Below are 19951 nucleotides of genomic sequence, written 5' to 3' on the forward strand. Positions count from 1 at the left end.
AAACTCAGTTTAGCTGGGTACAAGATCCTGCGTTGAAAGTTATTTTGTTTTAGGAGATTGAAAGTCGATAACCATTCTATTCTAGTTTGAAAGGTTTCAGCAGAGAGATCTGTGGTTATTCTAATATTCTTGCCCTTGTAGGTGATGGTTTTCTTTCGTCTGGCTGCTTTCGGAATTTTCTCCTTCATATTAACTTTAGTGAAATTGATTATGATGTGTCTGGGGGATGTCTTATTTGGGTTGAGTCATGCTGGAGTTCTGAAACTGTTTTCTATCTGAATTTCAGAATCTCTTGGCATGATTGGAAAGTTCTCCTTCATAATCTCATGGAGAAGAGACTCTGCCTTGTGAAGCCACTTCGTTGGTTTCAGGGCTCTCTATAAGATGAATATTAGTTTTCTTTGAATTATCACAGAGCTCTCATAGAGAGTGATCTGGTTTTGCCCTCCATTTCTCTTCCTTTTGAGAGTTTGGGGGGCGTTTGAAAGCTTTGTCTTCAATGTCAGAAATCCTTTCTTCTGCTTGCTCCATTCTGTTACTGAGGGATTCTACTGTGTTTCTCAGATCTTTGAAGGCTGCAACTTCTTGTCTCAATGTGTCAAAATCTTTGGTCATTTGGTCTTTGAATTTGGTAAATTCTTGAGATACCTTTTGAGTTACTGCTTGGAATTCTAATTCGATCTTATTTGCTATCCAGGTTCTGAATTTGATTTCTGACATCTCAGCTATTTGTTTGTGCATGGGATCTTGTGCTGTGTCTGACCCATTGATCCTTGGGGGAGTTGATCTACTCTGATTATTCATATTGCCAGAGTTTTTCTGTTGATTTCACCTCATGATTGTTTTTCACCATTGCCTCTGGCCATCCTCAGAGTTGAGAAGGTGTCTCTTGAAGATTATACCCCAGTGGGATCACTCTATTGTTGCTGGATCTTTGTAGGGAGTGACCCTGTGTAGTTTCTCTGGGGCTGCCCTAGCCAGGGAGTTCTGGTTGTGGAAGCAGTTCCAGTGTGTGAACACACCCGGATCCAGCAACAGGGTGGGAGGTGGTGCACATGGTTCTGGGAGTGCCTGGTGCCCAGTGACTTTGTCACAGAGAACCCAAGGCTCCAGCAGTCTCTGACCAGGAGAAGGGCTCTATGCAGAGGCAGGGAGGGCTCCAGAGGGCACACAGCTACCAGAGTCCCTGGCCAGATGGGCGGGCTGGTGTGGAGGAAGAGAGGGTACAAGAGGGAGGACACAGGGTTGCGTGGCTCCTGCAGTTCCTGGTCAGGGCATGCGGAGGCCCAATGGGCCCATGTCACAGGTTGGGAGTTGTGGCGCAGCTCTTATGTAGGTCTGGGTGGCGCGAAGCCCAGGAGTTTGAGATTGCTATGAGCTGTGATGCCACGACACTCTACCCAGGGCAACAGCCCAAGGCTCCAGTGTGCCAAAACTGGTCTCACTCTGCCCCTGAGGGTTAAAGCTGTAAGGTGGCTCAGTCCCTGCCTTTAGGCTGCTCAGTCACTAGGTTACTAGCTGCCGCCCCATCCTTGCTCTGCGACCCCAAGGGCGGAGCTTGCTAGGGCAGTTCTCTCACAATGGCTCCCTGCAGCCCACAGCCAAACACTATTAGCTCCATCCGGCTCAGCAGCTCAGTCTGGGGCCCTAGACAATGCCCAAAGTTCTCTGCACTCCTGCTCAAGCTTTCCCCAAGGCAGTTCAACTGAGTGCCAAGTCCAAAAACACCGAAACAGTTCACAGGTAAGGCCTTTCTGGTTTGCAGTCTCACTGCTGCTTGTACTTACAGCTGCCGGCATGATTAGGTCGATCGAACACACACAACCACTTGCCAGTTTTCCACTGTTTTTGTCCTCTTCTTGGGGTCCAGAAGTCCCTTGCTGACTCCCTGTATCCTCAAAGGGATGATTATAGGCAGATCCTACCAGCCAGAGATTCCTGGAGTCTTATCTCCCCAGACTCACCCTCCCCATTTGCTCTCAAGGTTCTTATCTTCCTGCCACACCTGTGAGCTCTCATGGTTCTTCTCTACCCACCACACCTGTGAGCTCTCGGGATTCCTCTTTGCTTGTCACATCATTAGTTTTAATCGTTCTCTTCCGACCACACCTGAGAACTCTCATGGTTCTTCTATGCCCAGCACACTTATGAGCTCTCTGGATTCCTCTCTGCCTACCATACCTGTGAGCTCTCATGGTTGTTCTCTGCCCACCACACACAACAATGCTTGCATCTTTGAGCTCTGAACAGATCTGCTAGTTCTTTCCTCTGAGGCTTCTCTAGTACTGTAATGCCTTTCCTCTTCTCCACCTTTTAACTTGAGTAACTTCTATTCCTGTTTTAAGGTGTAAATATTACAATATCCAAGTGGCCCTCCTGGAATCTCCCTGCAGCCCCCAGCTGGGTCTGCACTCTCTTCTTGCTCTCTCAACCCTCTCAGTGTCCACCCACCCCATACCTGTCTCCCATTTGCCATTGGAGCCCCAGGCACTGTGCTGGGCTGCAAGGGCACAACAATGACCGAGACAGAGGGGCTTTCCTGCCTGCCTGGGCATTTCTGTGTTAATGGTTCTAACAGGTCAAATTAGCACACTAAGAAAACTCTTTTTATTTTCTTAGTAGCTGACTGGACATGGGATAGCGGTTCATGTAGGAAAAAAGTAGAGGCAGCTCCCCCAGAACTGTCAGAGAGCATGCATTGAATGCATTGTGTGGTTAAAACAACAATCTATGGTCCCTTACAATTTCCCAGACGCACTTTGCTTTGAAGACACTTGGAACCCATTTTGAGTTCCAAACAGAGTTCAACATTGCAGTTTATTAACACACTGTAATTTATTGGGAACTTTAAAATCTCATATGACCTGGCATTGCCAGCAAATGTGTTGCCATTTGCTGACATGTGTGGTCATTTTAAAGGAAAGGAAAATTTCTTAAATTTCTCCAATCCTGCATTGCTCATAAATATAACAAAGAAAATAATGTTATTACAACACTAACAACAATGCCAGTAATATTAACTTCAATCCTATTTTTTTTCCTGAAGGAGAAAATAGACGTAGAAAGAATTTTTAATTAAATTCAGCAAAACAAAATTGCAAAGAATTTTGATTATAACAAATCAAATGGTCTCACCCAAGAGACTGCACATTCTGAGATTCTATTCTGGAAGAGCATAAGGTGTCCCCTTTATGGTGAAACTTGACCCCAGCCCAAGGCTTTTTTCAAGGCATCCTTAAATTCCTTGTTTCTCAGACAGTATATCAAAGGGTTCAGGATGGGGGTGAGGACAGTGTACACAGCAGAGATGAGCTTGTTTGAGCTCCGTGTATCGATGGGCTGGGGTCGTACATACATGAAAAGCAAAGCTGTATAGAAGATGATGACCACAGTGAGGTGTGAGGCGCAGGTGGAGAAGGCTCTCCAACGGCCAGCGGCTGAGGGGATGTGCAGAACAGCCAGGGTGATGTGCCCGTAGGACAACACAGTGGCCAGCAAAGGGAACACCAGAATGATGAAGGCCAGGATGAAATCCACTAGCTCTGCCGTGGAGAAGTCTGTGCAGGCCAACTTGAGGATGGGGGAGATGTCACAGAAGAAGTGGTTTAGGACATTGGAGCCACAGAATGTGGCACTAGAGATGAAGTAGACCTTGATCACAGAGATGGTGAAGCCACACACAAACGAGAAGACCACCAGCTGGATGCACAGCCCCGTGGTCATGATAACGTGGTAGCGCAGGGGGTGGCAGATGGCCACGTAGCGGTCGTAGGCCATGGAGGCCAGGAGCACACACTCCGTGCACACCAGGGAGCTGAAGAAGTACAGCTGCGTCATGCACCCAACAAAAGAGATGCGTTTCCGCTGAAGGAGGAGGCCGTCCAGCATCTTGGGCATGATGTCACACACGTACCAGATCTCCAAGGATGCCATGGAGCTCAGAAAGTGGTACATGGGCCTGTGGAGGGAGGGGCTGGCCCAGACTGTGAGGATGATGGCCAGGTTCTCCACCAGGATGAAGAGGTAGGCGAGCAGGAGGAGGAGGAAGAGTGTGTACTGCAGCTCAGGTGTGGTGGAGAAGCCCAGCAGCACGAATGTGCTCACCTTGGTGATGTTCTCCCCCCTCATTGCTCTGTGCTGGGTAGCAGCTGGTTTGCAAGACACCCAAGAGCAAGAGAGGAGGGCTGCAGGGCAGCTGCGCAGGGGATAGAGCAGATTGAACCTCAGGGTGATTTGTGCCCCTAAAATGGAACACCCGACTCCCGTGAGCATCAAGGGAGAAAAAAATACAGCACTCCACATTCATTTTTGGACATCAGATATGTAGGTTCTGGGTCTCAGAGATTCTATGCTTGGGTCTTTTAATCCCTTGCCCACATTCAGCCCATATAAGTATTCCAGTTATCTTGATACTTTGTTATATTTTTTTATTTTTTACTTCTCGAGTGTATTAAATTTTACTCCATGTTAAAGAAACTAAAACTGAAAATAGAGAAGATAGATTATAGATATGATTTATGCAGGGAAGATGATATGAAAACTTTGTCATAATTTTTACAATCTGGAATTCTTCAAGGATTCTATTAACAATAAGGAAAGTCCCCAGCTCTTTGTAGATCTTTCTTCTCCAGGCAGTGAATGATTATACCTCTGTCTTGTGGGTTTATTGTTTGGCGTCTGACATGCTCTTTCTAAAGTAGTATATATATGACATTTGCATAGTTTGGGGGTTGATTTCATAAGAGGAAGCAGAATTAGCAAATTGTACTATATCTATGGAAACAAATAAATAGCAAAGCATAATACTTAGAGATTGCAAAATCCCACTGACAGAACTAGACAGATTATCAAGCAAAAGATCAACAAAGAATAAATGGCCTTACATGGGATTCTAGAATGAATAGACCTAACATTTATAAGAAACTCTACCACAAACTGCAGAATATGCATTCTTTTCATCAGAACATGTGATATATTCCAAATAGATCATATGTTAGGCCACAAAACAAGTCTCAGCATGAAATCCTACCATTTATCTTCTTAGACCACAGTGGAATAAAATGAGAAATTAGTTTTAAGAGGATCACTCAGAACTACCCAAATATGTGGAAATTAAAAAAACTTGCTGCTGAATGATCCTTGTGTGAGTGATGAAATCAAAATGAAAATTAAAAAAAAAAAACTTTTCACACTGAATGACAAAAGCTACATAAACTTCTAAAACCTACATGTGACAGTCAAAGCAGTGCTGAGGGGAAAATTCATAGCCTTCAATAATCACATCTAAAAGACAAAAAGATCACAAATTAAGCACCTAATGCCACATCTCGAGAAACTAGAAAAAGAAGAAAAACTATACTCATATCTAGCAGAAGAAATGAACAAACTCAGAGCACACTTAAATGAAATAGAAACAAGTAAACAAAAAATGCATCAATAAAACAAAAAGGTGTTTCTTTGGGAAAGTAAATAAAACCAATAGACCACTAGCTAGATTAAACAGAAATCAAAGACGAGGACTCAAATAAGGTCAATTAGAATTGAAAAATGAGTCATTACAGGTTATAACCACAGAAATACAGAATATCTATGACTACTACATAAACCTCTACACACGTGAACTAGAAACCCTAGAGGAAATGGATAAATTCTTGTAAACACACAACCTCCTAAGCTGAAATCGTGATGAAATATCCTGAACACACCAATACTAAGTAGCAAGATTGAAATAGTAATAAAAAAAATCACCCCAAAATAAATCCCTGGCCTGGACAAATTCACAGCTGAATTCTATCACACCTACAAAGAATTTTTACTCATTCTACTGAAATGTTTTGATAGCTTTGAGGAGGAGGGAACCATTCCTAATTAATTCTACAAAGCCAATATCACTATTGTACCATATTCAGGAATGGACACAATAAAAGAAAACTATAGTCCAATATCCCTTATGAATACAGATGTAAAAATCCTGAACAAAACATGGTTCTATTGAAACAAATTCAACCGCACATCAAAAAGATAGCCCATGATTGAATCGGTCATCCCAGGATGCAAGAATGGTTCAATATATGCAAATCAATGATCGTGATTCAATAGGTAAACAGAAGCCAAAACAAAGAACATACGATCATCTCAATAGACACATTAAAAACATTTGATAAAATCCAGCAGGTTTTCATGATAAACACTCAATAAACTAGTCATAGAAGAACATACCTCAAAATTATAAAAGCCAAATATGACAAACCCACAGCCAACATCATAGTGAGTGAGGAAAAGTTGAAATGAAAAAAGACAAGGATGCTCACTATCACCACTTCTTTTCGACATAGTACTGGAAGTCCTAGTCAGAGCAATTAGACAAGAGAAAGACACAAAGGGCAGCCAAACTGGAAAAGGGGAGGTCAAACTATCCCTGTATGCCAAGCATATGATCTTGTATCTAGAAAACCTAAGGACTCCACCAAAAAACTCCTAAAGTTGATGAATGAATTCAGCAAAGTCTCAGGTTATGAAACCAATGTACACAAATTAGTAGCATTTCTATATACTAGTAACATTCAAGCAGAGAGTCAAATCAAGTACTTTATACCACTTACAGTAGCTGCACAGAAAATAAAATACCTAGAAATAAAGCAATATCACTATTGTACCATATTCAGGAATGGACACAATAAAAGAAAACTATAGTCCAATGTCCCTTATGAATACAGATGTAAAATAAAGATTCCTACAAGAAGAACTGCAAAACACTAATGAAAGAAATGTGGATGTCAGGAACAAATGGAAGAAATCCCATGATTGTGGGTTGGTAGAATCAATATTGTTAAAATGTCCATGCTACACAAAATGAGCTACAGACTCAATGAATGTCACTCCAAATAACAATGTCATAGTTCACATATCTAGAAAAACCCCAAGCTTCACATGGAACCAAAAAAAGAGCTCAAATAGCCATAGAAATCTTAAGGAAAAAGAACAAATCTAGAGGCATCACATTACCTGACTTCAAATTATAGTCCAAGGCTATAGTAACCAAAATAGCATGGTACTGGTATGGAAGTGGAGATGCAGATCAATAGAACAGAATAGAGAACCATGAACAAAATCACATAGCTATGGCCAACTGATCCTCAACAAAGCAGACAAAGCAAACAGTGGGGGAAAGACACCCTATGTAATAAATAATGCTGGGAAAACTGGATAGCCACATGCAGAAGAAAAGAACAGAATCCCATCTCTTACCATATACAACAGTTAATTCAAAATGGATTCAAGACTTAAATTTAAGGAATGAAACCATAAATATTCCAGAAGAAAATGTACAGATGTAGGGGAAAAGTCTTCCAGACATTGGCTTAGGAAAAGAATTTAAAATTTAAACCTCAAAGGCAGACACAGGGACAACAAAAATAAATAAATGGAACTTAAATTAAAAAGTTTCTGCACAGCAAAGGAAAAACCAACAGAGTACATAGACAACCTGCAGAATGGGAGAAAATATGTGTATATATACATCTGGCAAAGAACTAATACTAATCTACAAATATCTCTAACAAATCAGCAATAAACAGCAATAACTCTATTAAAACGTTGGCAACAGACATGAACAGGGTTTTTTACAAGAAGGTAAACAATGGACAGCAGACATGAAAAATTGCTCAACTTCGCTAATCATCAGGGAAATGCAAATTAAAAATACAATGAGATATCACCTTACCCTTATCAGAATGGCCATTACTAATAACAAACAATAGATGTTGGCATGGATGTGCTAAAAAGGAATGCTTATACACTGTTTGTGTGGCTGTAAATTAATATAACCTCTATGGGAAACAACATGGGGATTCCTCAAAGAACTGGAAATAGACCCACCATTTAACCCGGCAATCCCACTACTGGGTGTTCACCCACAGGAAAAGAACCCATTGTATCAAAAGACACTTGTACCCAAAGGTTTTTTGCAACACAATTTACAATTGCAAAGAAGTGGAATCAACCTAAGTGCCCATCAATTAATAAGTGGATACACACACACACACACACACACACACACTCTCATTCACTATGGAGTACTACTCAGCCATAAAAGAATAAAACAATGTCATTTGCAGAAACATGGATAGAACTAGAGAGTGTTATCCTAAGTGAAGTATCTCAGGAATGGGAAAACAAGCAGCACACGTTTTCACTAATTAGTGGGAGCTAAACAAGAGATACTCATGGTCATAAAGTGATGTAGACGACATTGGAAACCAAGAAGGGGGAGGGAAGAGGGAAAAACATACCTATTGGGTACAATGTACACTATTCTGGTGACAACACACTAAAAGCCTAGACTTCAGCATTATACAATTCATCCACATGACAAGAACACTTGTACCTCCACCAATATTTTGAAATAAAAAATTAGAGAAACCTCTATGGAGGGATAAAGGGCACGAAGCTAGAATATTCTCCCCAGACTTGTAGTGATTTGTACCCTCACTTATGCCTTATGTGAGGGTAACAGAAAGACAATCTTCACAGGTACCTGTTTGAACACAGGACTTACAAACCCCTTCTCCATCTGAAACTCAAAATGTTAAAGCTATTAACCTCAGATAAAATAACAATCCTTAACCAACACTATCACAGCATTAAAAAACTGGTAGTGATGCTGGGCACAGTGGCTCACACCTGTAATTCTAGCACTCTGTGAGGCCAAACTGGTAGATTGCCTGAGCTCAGGAGTTTGAGACCAATCTGAGCAAGAGCAAGACCCCATCTGTGCTATACATAGAAAAACTAGCTGGGCAGTTTGGCACATGCCTATGATCCCAGCTACTCAGGAGGCTGAAGCAAGAGGATCAGTTGAGCCTAAGAGTTTGAGGTTGCTGTGAGGCTGTGATGATGCCACAGCACTCTACCCAGGTGACAGAGTGAGACTCTGTCTCAAAAGACAAAAACAAAAACAAAACAAACAAACAAACAAACAAACAAAAAACCTTGACAGTGAAGGAAAACACATTCATTCAAAAACGGCATTTAATCCTGGTGTTTCCCATATAGTTATAAAACAAAATGCAAACGTCAATCCTTGCTAACTGGAAATATATACAAGGATTATTTGAGAAAAAAAGAGAGAAACTGAGTTTAAATACATGAGGAAAATCTGGGAGAGACAAGATTGTAATGAGGAAAACATGTATTTTGCCTCACTTTCAGAAGTCAAAATCAAAAAGCTGTGTTTTAGTCTTGAAGTTTATGATTAAAGCAACATGAATCCTCGAAAAAAAAAATTTTTTTTTTTTTTTGGCTGGGGCTAGGTTTGAACCTGCCACCTCTGGCATATGGGACCAGCGCCCTACTCCTTGAACCACAGGCACCACCCAATCCTCGAAAATTTTAAGGGTAAATAATAGTTCGTAAAAGGATCCAAGTCTTGAAAGTATGATGCTGGGTTATTATTATTATTATTATTATTATTCTTTTGTAGTTTTTGGCTGGGGCTGAATTTGAACCCACCACCTCTGGCATATGGAGCTAGCACCCTACTCCTTTGAGCCACAGGCAACACCTGTATGATGCTGGTATTTTAACAGGGATTGCACTGAATCTGCAGATTGCTTTGGGAAATACAGGCATTTTAACAATGTTGATTCTTCCCAGCCATGAGCATGGTATGTTCTTCCATTTGTTAATATCTTCTGCTATTTCTTCTCTTTAAGGTTTCGTAATTTTCTTTATAGAGGTCTTTTGCCCCTTTTATTAGGTATATTCCTAAGTATCTCATTTTTTTTGAAGCTACTGTGAAGGGGATTATGTCCTTAATTAGCTTTTCATCTTGGCTGTTATTGGCATATACAAAGGCTACTTATTTGTGAACATTGGTTTTATAACCTGAGACATTACTGTATTTTTTTTTATCACTTCCAGGAGTCTGTGGTTGAGTCTTTGGGATTCTCTAAGTATAAGATCATATTGTCAACAAGTGGGAGAGTGTGACCTCCTCTGCTCCCATTTGGATGCCCTTTATTTCCTTCTCTTGCCTATTGTTTTGTCTGGAACTTCCAGCACTATGTTGAATAGTAGTGGTGATAGAGGACAACCTTGTCTGGTTCCAGTTCTAAGAGGAAAAGCTTTCAGTTTTACTCCATTCAGTAAAATATTAGCTGCAGGTTTATCATAGATGGCTTTGATCAGTTTAAGAAATGTGCCACCTATGCCTACACTCTTCAGTGTTCTAATTAGAAAAGGATGCTGGATTTTATCAAATGTTTTTTCTGCCTCTATTGAGAGGATCATATGTTCTTTGTTTTTGCTTCTGATATGGTGGATTATGTTTATGGACTTGTATCCTTTCAAGACTTGGAAAAAATAATTCTTTGTTTTGTATGGAACCAGAAACTTACCAAACTTTAGGCTGTACTAGAAGGCCATAGTGATCAGAACAACATGGTATTGGCACAAAAATAGAGACATAGACATTAAAACTCACATCTGATAGTCACCTAATCTTTGATAAACCAAACAAAAACATACACTGGGGGAAAGACTCCCTATTCAATAAATGGTGCTGGGAAAACTGGATATCCACATGTAAAAGACTGAAACTGGACCCACACCTTTCTCCACTCACAAAAATTGATTCAAGATGCATGAAAGATCTAAATCTAAGGCACAAAATGATAAAAATCCTCAAGGAAAGCATGGGAAAAATGCTTGAAGGTGTTGGCCTGGGGAAAGACTTTATGAAGAAGACTTCCATGGCAATTGCAACAACAACAAAAATAAACAAATGGAACTTAAATAGAATGAAAAGCTTCTGTACAGCTAAGGAGACAACAACCAAAGCAAACAGATAACCTACACAATAGGAAAGGATACTTGCATATTTTGAATCAGATAAAAACTTGATAAATAGAATCTAGAGAGAACTCAAATTAATCAACATAAAAAGAGCCAACAATCCCATATAATAATGGGCAAGAGAGATAAATAGAACCTTCTCTAAAGAAGACAGACAATGGCTAACAAACATATGAAAAAATGTTCATTGTCCCTCATCATCAGAGAAATGCAAATCAAAAACACCCTGAGATATCATCTAACCCCAGCGAGAATGGCCCACATCACAAAATCTCAAAGCTGCAGATGCTGGCATGGATGTGGAGAAAAGGGAACACTTTTACACAGCTGGTGAGACTGCAAACTAATACAACCATTCTTTTTTTTTGTTCTTTTGAGACAGAGTCTCACTTTATTGCCCTTGGTAGAGTGCCATGGCATCACAGCTCACAGCAACCTCCAACTCATGGGCTTAGGGAATTCTCTTGCCTCAGCCTCCCAAGTAGCTGGGACTACAGGCCCCCACCAGAACACCTGGCTATTTTTTTGTTGCAGTTTGGCCGGGGCCAGGTTCAAACCCACCACCCTCACTATATGGGGCCAGCACCCTACCCACTGAGTCACAGGCACTGCCCTAATACCACCATTTTGGAAGGAAGTATGGAGAACCCTCAAAGAACTCAAACTAGACCTCCCATTTGATCCTACAAACCCATTATTGGGCATCTACCCAGAGGAAAAACAATCCTTTTACCATAGGACACTTGCACTAGACGGTATATCACAAATCAATTTACAATTATCAAAATGTGGGAACAGCCTAAATGTCCACCAACCCAGGAATGGATTAACAATCTGTGGTATATGTATACTATGGAATACTTTCAGCCATTAAAAAAGATGTGGACTTTACACCTTTTGTATTAACCTGGATGGAAGTGGAACACATTATTCTTAATAAAGCATCACAAGAATGGAGAAGCATGAATCCTATGTACTCAATTCTGATATGAGGACAATCAATGACCCAGTACATGATCAGGGGCGAGGGAAGGGGAGAGCAGAGAGAGGGAAGAAAGGAGGGGAGTGGGGGGTTATGGTGTGTGACACACCATTTGGGGGCAGGACACAATTATAAGAGGTACTTTACCTAACAAATGGAATCAACATAACCTGGTTCAAAAAACTTAAAAAAAAAAAAAAAAGGCAGAGTGAGAGTAAGATGGCGGCTGAGTTAACAGCTTCCCTGCAACTGGGCACCATGAGTCAGGGAAGATAAGACTCCAGGCATCTCTGGCTGGTGGGATCTGCCTATAATCATCCCTTTGAGGACACAGGGAGTCAGCGAGAGACTTCTCAACCCCAAGAGGAGGACAAAAACAGTGGAAAACTGGCAAGTGGTTGTGTGTGTTCCATTGGTTTAAGCCCGTCGGCAGCTGTAAGTACAGCAGCAGTGAGACTGCAAACTGGAAAGGCCTTACCTGTGAACTGTTTTGGTGTTTTTGGACTTGGAACTCAGGTGAACTGCCTTTGGGAGAGCTTGAGCAGGAGTGCAGAGAACTTTGGGCATTGTCTAGGTCCCCAGACTGAGCCACTGAGCTGGACAGAGCTAATAGTATTTGGCTCTGGGCTGCAGGGAGCCATTGTGAGAGAACTGCCCCAGCAAGCTCCGCTCTCAGGGTCACAGAGCAAGGATGGGGTGGGAGCTAGTAACCTAGTGACTGAGCAGACTAAAGCTGGGGACTGAGCCGCCTTACAGCCTTAACCCTCAGGGGCAGAGTGAGACCAGCTTTGGTACACTGGGTAAGTGGCTAGCCACTTCAGCAGTGATCCTAGCAACAAGCACTTTCCTGGGAAAGCTTCTGCTTAGCCACGTTTAGAAGTTTAAAGTGCCTTTTAAGAGGGCTAAAGAGAGATTTAGGGTCTCCACTCTGTGGGGTTTGAGAAATCAGCAGAGGCCTCCAGTCGTATCAGTATTGTGATTTAACATCTCATACCCCAGAAGACCACCTGTTGCCCAGACATTATTCAATAAGATATATATACTGCTTTGGTTTTGGTTGTTTTTTTTTTTTGGTTGTTGTTGTTAGTTTGTTTTTTGTTTATTTTGTCGTTGTTTTGTTTTTTAATTTCAACCTTTTCCATACAGATTTTTTCCTTTCTTTTTTTTCTTTCCTTTCTTTCTCCATTTTCTAGTTTAAATACCATTTCCCATTACTGCCTTTTTCAATAATTACAACTTCATTTTTGCTAGTGTTTCTACCCCTATTGTTTGGTTTTTCACCCAATTTTATCCTGAAAAGTTTTCTGTTTGCTTGTTTTGGTTTGATTTATAGCATTTTTATCTTTCCTCTCTACTTGGTGGAGGTGGGGTACTGGGTCTGATCAGGTTAGCAAAGAGCTGCTGACCTGAAGGGAACCACCCAACTGGGCACCCCCAGAGGTTGGGGTTTTTTTAAGGTTGTGTCAAAGTACCCTACTGTACACCTATATTGCTCTGTCTCTCTCTTCTTTTTGTCAATATTCCATTTAACCCAACCCCCTCTCCTTTCTCTATTTTCTTTTCTTTCTTTCTTTCTTTCTTTTTTTTTTTCTTTTATCCCTTCTTGCTCTTCAACCTTCTCATCCTTCTGTTCCTGTACCAAAAGGACTCATCGAAACACTAGTCCACAGGCACAGGAACTTAAAGAGCAAGAGGAAGTGAAAGGAAAATTAGGGCAAGGAAACAGATAAAAGAAATCACTCATGAGGAAGAATCAGCAGAAAACTCCTGGCAACATGAAGAACCAGTCCAGAGCAACACCTCCAAGGGACCATGAGGTAGCTGCTGCAGAGGATTCTAGCTATAAAGAAATGTTAGGAATGACAGAAAGAGAATTTAGAATACACATGATGAAAACAATGAAGGAAATGATGGAAAAAATGAAGGAAATGGCTAATAAAATGGAAAATAACCAAAAGGAAATCCAAAAACACAAATAAGAGATGAATGATATGAAGAATATAGAAAGGATATAGCGGAGCTGAAGGAACCGAAGCAGTCAATTAGGGAACTTAAAGATGCAATGGAAAGTATCAGCAACAGGTTATACTATGTAGAAGAAAGAATTTCAGAGGTAGAGGACAAAGTTCTTGAGATAACTCAGATAATTAAAGAGGCAGAAAAGAAGAGAGAGAAAGCAGAACATTCACTGTCAGAATTATGGGACTTTATGAAGCATTCCAACATACGAGTTATAGGAATCCCAGAAGGGGAAGAAAAGTACCCCAGAGGAATGGAAGCCATACTAGAGAATATTATAAAGGAAATTTCCCCAAATATCACCAAAGATTCTGACACACTGCTTTCAGAGGGATATCGGACCCCAGGTCACCTCAACTCTAACTGAGTTTCTCCAAGACACATTGTGATGAATCTGTCCAAAGTCAAGACCAAAGAAAAGATCCTGCTAGCTGCCAGGAGTAAATGCCAGTTGATCTACAGGGGCAAATCCATCAGTGACTGCAGACTTCTCTAATGAAACTTTCCAAACAAGAAGACAATGGTCATCTACCTTTAATCTACTTAAACAGAACAATTTCCAGCCCAGAATTCTATATCCTGCTAAGCTAAGCTTTAAAATTGACAGAGAAATCAAATCATTTAAGATATACAAACATTGAGGAAATTCACCACAACAAGACCAGCTCTACAGGAAATACTTCAACCTGTTCTACACACTGACCATCACAATGGATCAGCAGCAAAGTAAGAACTCAGAAATTAAAGAACAGAACCTAAATCCACACTGATGCAAAAGATAAAACTAAGCAATGGACTCTCACAAAATAAGATGAATAGAATACTACCACACTTATCAATTATCTCAATAAATGTTAATGGCCTGAATTCCCCACTGAAGAGACATAGATTGGCTGACTGGATTAAAAAACACAAGCCATCCATTTGCTGTCTGCAAGAAACACACCAGTCTTCAAAAGACAAATTAAAACTCTGAGTCAAGGGTTGGAAGACAATTTTTCAGGTAAATGAAATTCAGAAGAAAAGAAGAGTTGCGATCTTATTTTCAGATACATGTGGATTTAAAGCAACTAAAGTCAAAAAAGACAAAGATGGTCACTTTATATTGGTCAAGGGAAAAATACAACACGAAGACATTTCAATTCTAAATATTTATGCACCCAATTTAAATGCTCCCAGATTCTTGAAACAGATCTTACTCAGTCTGAGCAATATGATATCCAATAATACCATAATAACAGGGGACTTTAACACTCCTCTTACAAAGGTGGACAGATCTTCTAAACAGAAATTAAACAAAGATATAAGGGACTTAGATGAGACCCTAGAACAACTGTGCTTAATAGACGCATATAGAACTCTACATCCCAAAGATAAAGAATATACATTCTTCTCATCACCCCATGGAACATTCTCCATAATTGATCATATCCTGGGACACAAAACAAATATCAACAGAATAAAAAGAATTGAACTTTTACCTTGTATCTTCTCAGACTATAAGGCACTAAAGGTGGAACTCAACTCTAAGAAAAACGTTCAACCCCACACAAAGGCATGGAAATTAAACAACCTTCTGTTGAATAACAGATGGGTGCAGGAAGAAATAAAACAGGAAATCATTAACTTCCTTGAGCATAAGAACAATGAAGATACAAGCTACCAAAACCTGTGAGATACTGCAAAAGCAGTTTTGAGAGGAAAATTAATCACTTTAGATGCCTACATTCAAAAAACAGAGAGCACATCAACAAACTCCAAGCCACCTTATGGAATTGGAAAAAGAAGAACAATCTAAGCCCAAACCCAGTACAAGAAAAGAAATATCCAAAATCAAATCAGAGATCAAGGAAATTGAAAACAAAAAAATCATTCAGAAAATTAATGAAACAAGGAGTTGGTTTTGTGAAAAAATAAATAAACCATTGGCCATACTAACTAGAAATAGAAAAGTAAAATCTCTAGTAACCTCAATCAGAAATGATAAAGGGGAAATAACAACTGATCCCACAAAGGTACAAGAGATCATCTCTGAATACTACCAGAAACTCTATGCCCAGAAATTTGACAATGTGAAGGAAATGGATCAATATTTGGAATCACACCCTCTCCCTAGACTTAGCCAGGAAGAAATAGAGCTCCTGAACAGACCAATTTCAAGCACTGAGATCAAAGAAACAATAAAAAATCTTCCAATCAAAAAATGCCCTGGTCCAGATGGCTTCACACCAGAATTCTATCAAACTTTCAAGGAAGAGCTTATTCCTGTACTGCAGAAATTATTTTAAAAAAATGAGGAGGAAGGAATCTTCCCCAACACATTCTATGAAGCAAACATCACCCTGATACCAAAATCAGGAAAAGACCCAACCAAAAAGGAGAATTTCAGACCAATCTCACTCATGAATATAGATGCAAAAATTCTCAACAAAATCTTAGCCAATAGATTACAGCTTATCATCAAAAAAAGTCATACATCATGATCAAGTAGGTTTCATCCCAGGGATGCAAGGCTGGTTTAACATATGCAAACCATAAATGTTATCCACCACATTAACAGAGATAAAAATAAAGATCATATGATCCTCTCAATAGATGCAGAAAAAGCAATCGATAAAATCCAGCATCCTTTTCTAATTAGACTACTGAAGAGTATAGGCATAGCTGGCACATTTCTAAAACTGATTGAAGCTATCTATGACAAACCCACAGCTAATATTTTACTGAATGGAGTAAAACTGAAAGCTTTTCCTCTTAGAACTGGAACCAGACAAGGTTGTCCTCTGTCACCTTTACTATTCAACATAGTGCTGGAAGTTCTGGCCAATACAATTAGGCAAGACAAGGAAATAAAGGGAATCCAAATGGGAGCAGAGGAGGTCAAATTCTCCCTCTTTGCTGATGACATGATCTTATACTTAGAGAATCCCACGGACTCAACCACAAGACTCCTAGAAGTAATCAAAAAATACAGTAATGTTTCAGTATATAAAATCAATGTCCACAAGTCAGTAGCCTTTGTATAGGCCAATAACAGTCAAAATGAGAAGCTAATTAAGGACACAACTCCCTTCACCATAGTTTCAAAGAAAATGAAATACCTAGGAATATACCTAACAAAGGAGGTGAAGGATCTCTATAAAGAAAATTATGAAATCCTCAGAAAGGAAATAGCAGAGGATATTAACAAATGGAAGAACATACCATGCTCATGGATGGGAATAATCAACATTGTTAAGATGTCTATACTTCCCAAAGCAATCTACCTATTCAATGCCATTTCTATTAAAATACCAACATCATACTTTCAAGATTTGGAAAAAATGATTCTGTGTTTTGTATGGAACCGGAAAAAAACCTGTATAGCTAAGGCAGTTCTTAGCAATAAAAATAAAACTGGGGGCATCACCATACCAGATTTTAGGCTGTACTACAAAGCCATACTGGTGAAGACAGCATGGTACTGGCACAAAAATAGAGACACAGACACTTGGAATTGAATAGAAAACCAGGAAATGAAACTAACATCTTAACAACCACCTAATCTTTGATAAACCAAACAAGAACATACCTTGGGGAAAAGACTCCCTATTCAATAAATGGTGTTGGGAGAACTGGATATCCACATGTAAAAAACTGAAACTGGACCCACACCTTTCTCCATCCACAAAAATTGATTCAAGATGGATAAAGGACTTAAATTTAAGGCATGAAACAATAAAAATCCTCAAAGAAAGCATAGGAAAAACACTGGAAGATATTGGCCTGGGGAAAGACTTTATGAAGAAGACTGCCATGGCAATTGCAACAACAACAAAAATAAACAAATGGGACTTAATTAAACTGAAAAGCTTCTGTACACGTATGGAGACAACAACCAAAGCAAAGAGACAACCTACACAATGGGAAAGGATATTTGCATATTTTGAATCAGACAAAAGCTTGATAACTAGGATCTATTGAGAACTTAAATTAATCCACATGAAAAAAGCCAACAATTCCATATATCAATGGGCAAGAGACATGCATAGAACCTTTTCTAAGGAAGACAGATGAACGGCTAACAAACATATGAAAAAATGTTCATCATCCCTATCTATTAGAGAAATGCAAATCAAAACCACCCTGAAATACCATCTAACCCCCGCAAGAATGGCCCACATCACAAAATCTCAAAACTGCAGATGTTGGCATGGATGTGGAGTGAAGGGAACACTTTTACACTGCTGGTGGGACTGCAAACTAGTAAAACCCTTTTGGAAGGAAGTATGGAGAAACCTCAAAGCACTCAAGCTAGACCTCCCATTTGATCCTGCAATCCCATTACTGGGCATCTACCCAGAAGGAAAAAACATCCTTTTATCATAAGGACACTTGTACTAGACTGTTTATTGCAACTCAATTTACAATTGCCAAAATGTGGAAACAGCCTAAATGCCCACCAACCCAGGAATGGATTAACAAGCTGTGGTATATATATACCATGGAATAATATTTAGCCATTAAAAAAAATGGAGACTTTACATCCTTCGTATTAACCTGGATGGAAGTGGAAGACATTATTCTTAGTAAAGCATCACAAGAATGGAGAAGCATGAATCCTATGTATTCAATTTTGATATGAGGACAATTAATGACAATTAAGGTCACAGTGGGGGTTAGGGAAGGGGAGAGCAGAGAGAGAAAGAAGGAGGGAGAGGTGGGGAAAGGAAGAGCTGATGGGGGAAGGAGGGAGGGGGCGGGGCCTTGGTGTGTGCCACACCTTTTGGTGGCAAGACACCATTGCAAGAGGGACTTTACCTAACAAATGCAATCAGTATAACCTGGCTTATTGTACCCTCAATGTATCCCCAACAATAAAATTAAAAAAAAAGAAAAGGATATAGATACTATAAGTGTTGAAAGAACAAAAAATATATAGATGTTAGGGACCCAGCAAGAAAGCACATAAAACTAAACACAACAAGGACTGGAGTAAGACTATCAGTTGTAACAATAAATGCAAAGAGGAAAAATTCACCTGGTAAAAGGAAAGGACTCCCAACTTATAAAACAAGCTTTTTTATAGTATCTGCAAGATGCAGGACTAAAAACATCAACTCAGGGTGAAATTACAAGCTTAGGTAACATATTAAAACAAAAAAATTTATTTATATTTTAATATATAAAAAGATAATTTAATATAGTAATATATTAAATATATATTGAAAGGTATATTAAATAAAAACCATGATTTCAGAATTCATATTTGATAATATTTAAGACCCCAAATCATCTGTTTTATTTATAAATATTTTAGTGAATAATATAACTCCAATATTGATTTATCAGAACCATGACTTTAGTTTCAGTAGAAATAGACAGAAATAAAGTAATAGTAACAGACTTAATACATATCTCTGACTACTTGACAAATTTCACAGGTAAAAGTAAATAAAAATGTAAAATATTAGAATAATATAATTTATAATGTTGATTTGAGAGCCATTAAATTCAGTACCCTGAAAAACTATATACCTTTGTTTAGAAAATTTGGAGAAATGATCTGTAATAGCATCAAAAAAGTTCAATATATCTCCAAAGTAAAAAATCGGACAACCCATTTTCTTAAAAGCAGTGGCATAAATAATTGCAATGTGGTAACATCAGAGAAAACACAACTTCCAACCACAGAAAAAGGGGAGAAAGCCTCTGCTAACTCCTGAGTCCATGCAGAAATCAGCGCTGCAGTCACAGGTCACATGGAAAGTGATAATGACAATGCTTGCATATGCGACGGGGATAAAACTGCCGTTCACTGGCAATTTTATGATACCGAATGCTTTTATTTTTTAGTCAGAAAGTAGAGAAAAATATACATTAAACTCAAAAAGTCAGAAGATTTACAAAGCAAATCCAAGAAAACAAAAGAAAGAAAAAGAAAATAATTTTTCTTTAGTTAGAAAATTACTAGAATTGGTCAGTAGCAGGAAGCCCTTGTTCTAAGGTGGGCGAAGAGGGGAGGACAGTGAAACAGGCCAGCTTCTAGCTCCATGAGTTTCAACCTTTTTTTATCTCACAGCACGCTTGAACCTTAAACTTCCATGGTACACCTAA

General features: G+C 39.4%; 2 protein-coding genes across 2 annotated transcripts in view; both read right to left on the minus strand.

Annotated features, from left to right (window-relative positions):
- The window catches only part of LOC128590493 (olfactory receptor 6B2-like), a 58601-nt gene that overhangs the window by 24559 nt on the left and 14091 nt on the right, over nt 1–19951 (minus strand). The window lies entirely within an intron of this gene.
- On the minus strand, nt 3190–4128 carry LOC128589794 (olfactory receptor 6B2-like). The gene has a single exon (XM_053596484.1). The coding sequence runs from the start codon at nt 4126–4128 to the stop codon at nt 3190–3192; it is 939 nt and encodes a 312-aa protein (XP_053452459.1).

The sequence above is a fragment of the Nycticebus coucang genome, chromosome 7, assembly GCF_027406575.1.
Source record: "Nycticebus coucang isolate mNycCou1 chromosome 7, mNycCou1.pri, whole genome shotgun sequence".
Lineage (NCBI taxonomy): Eukaryota > Metazoa > Chordata > Mammalia > Primates > Lorisidae > Nycticebus > Nycticebus coucang.

What these genes read in the sequence shown, in the direction of transcription:
- LOC128589794 (XM_053596484.1), bottom strand. Translation starts at nt 4,128, where the DNA reads ATGAGGGGGGAGAACATCACCAAGGTGAGCACATTCGTGCTGCTGGGC.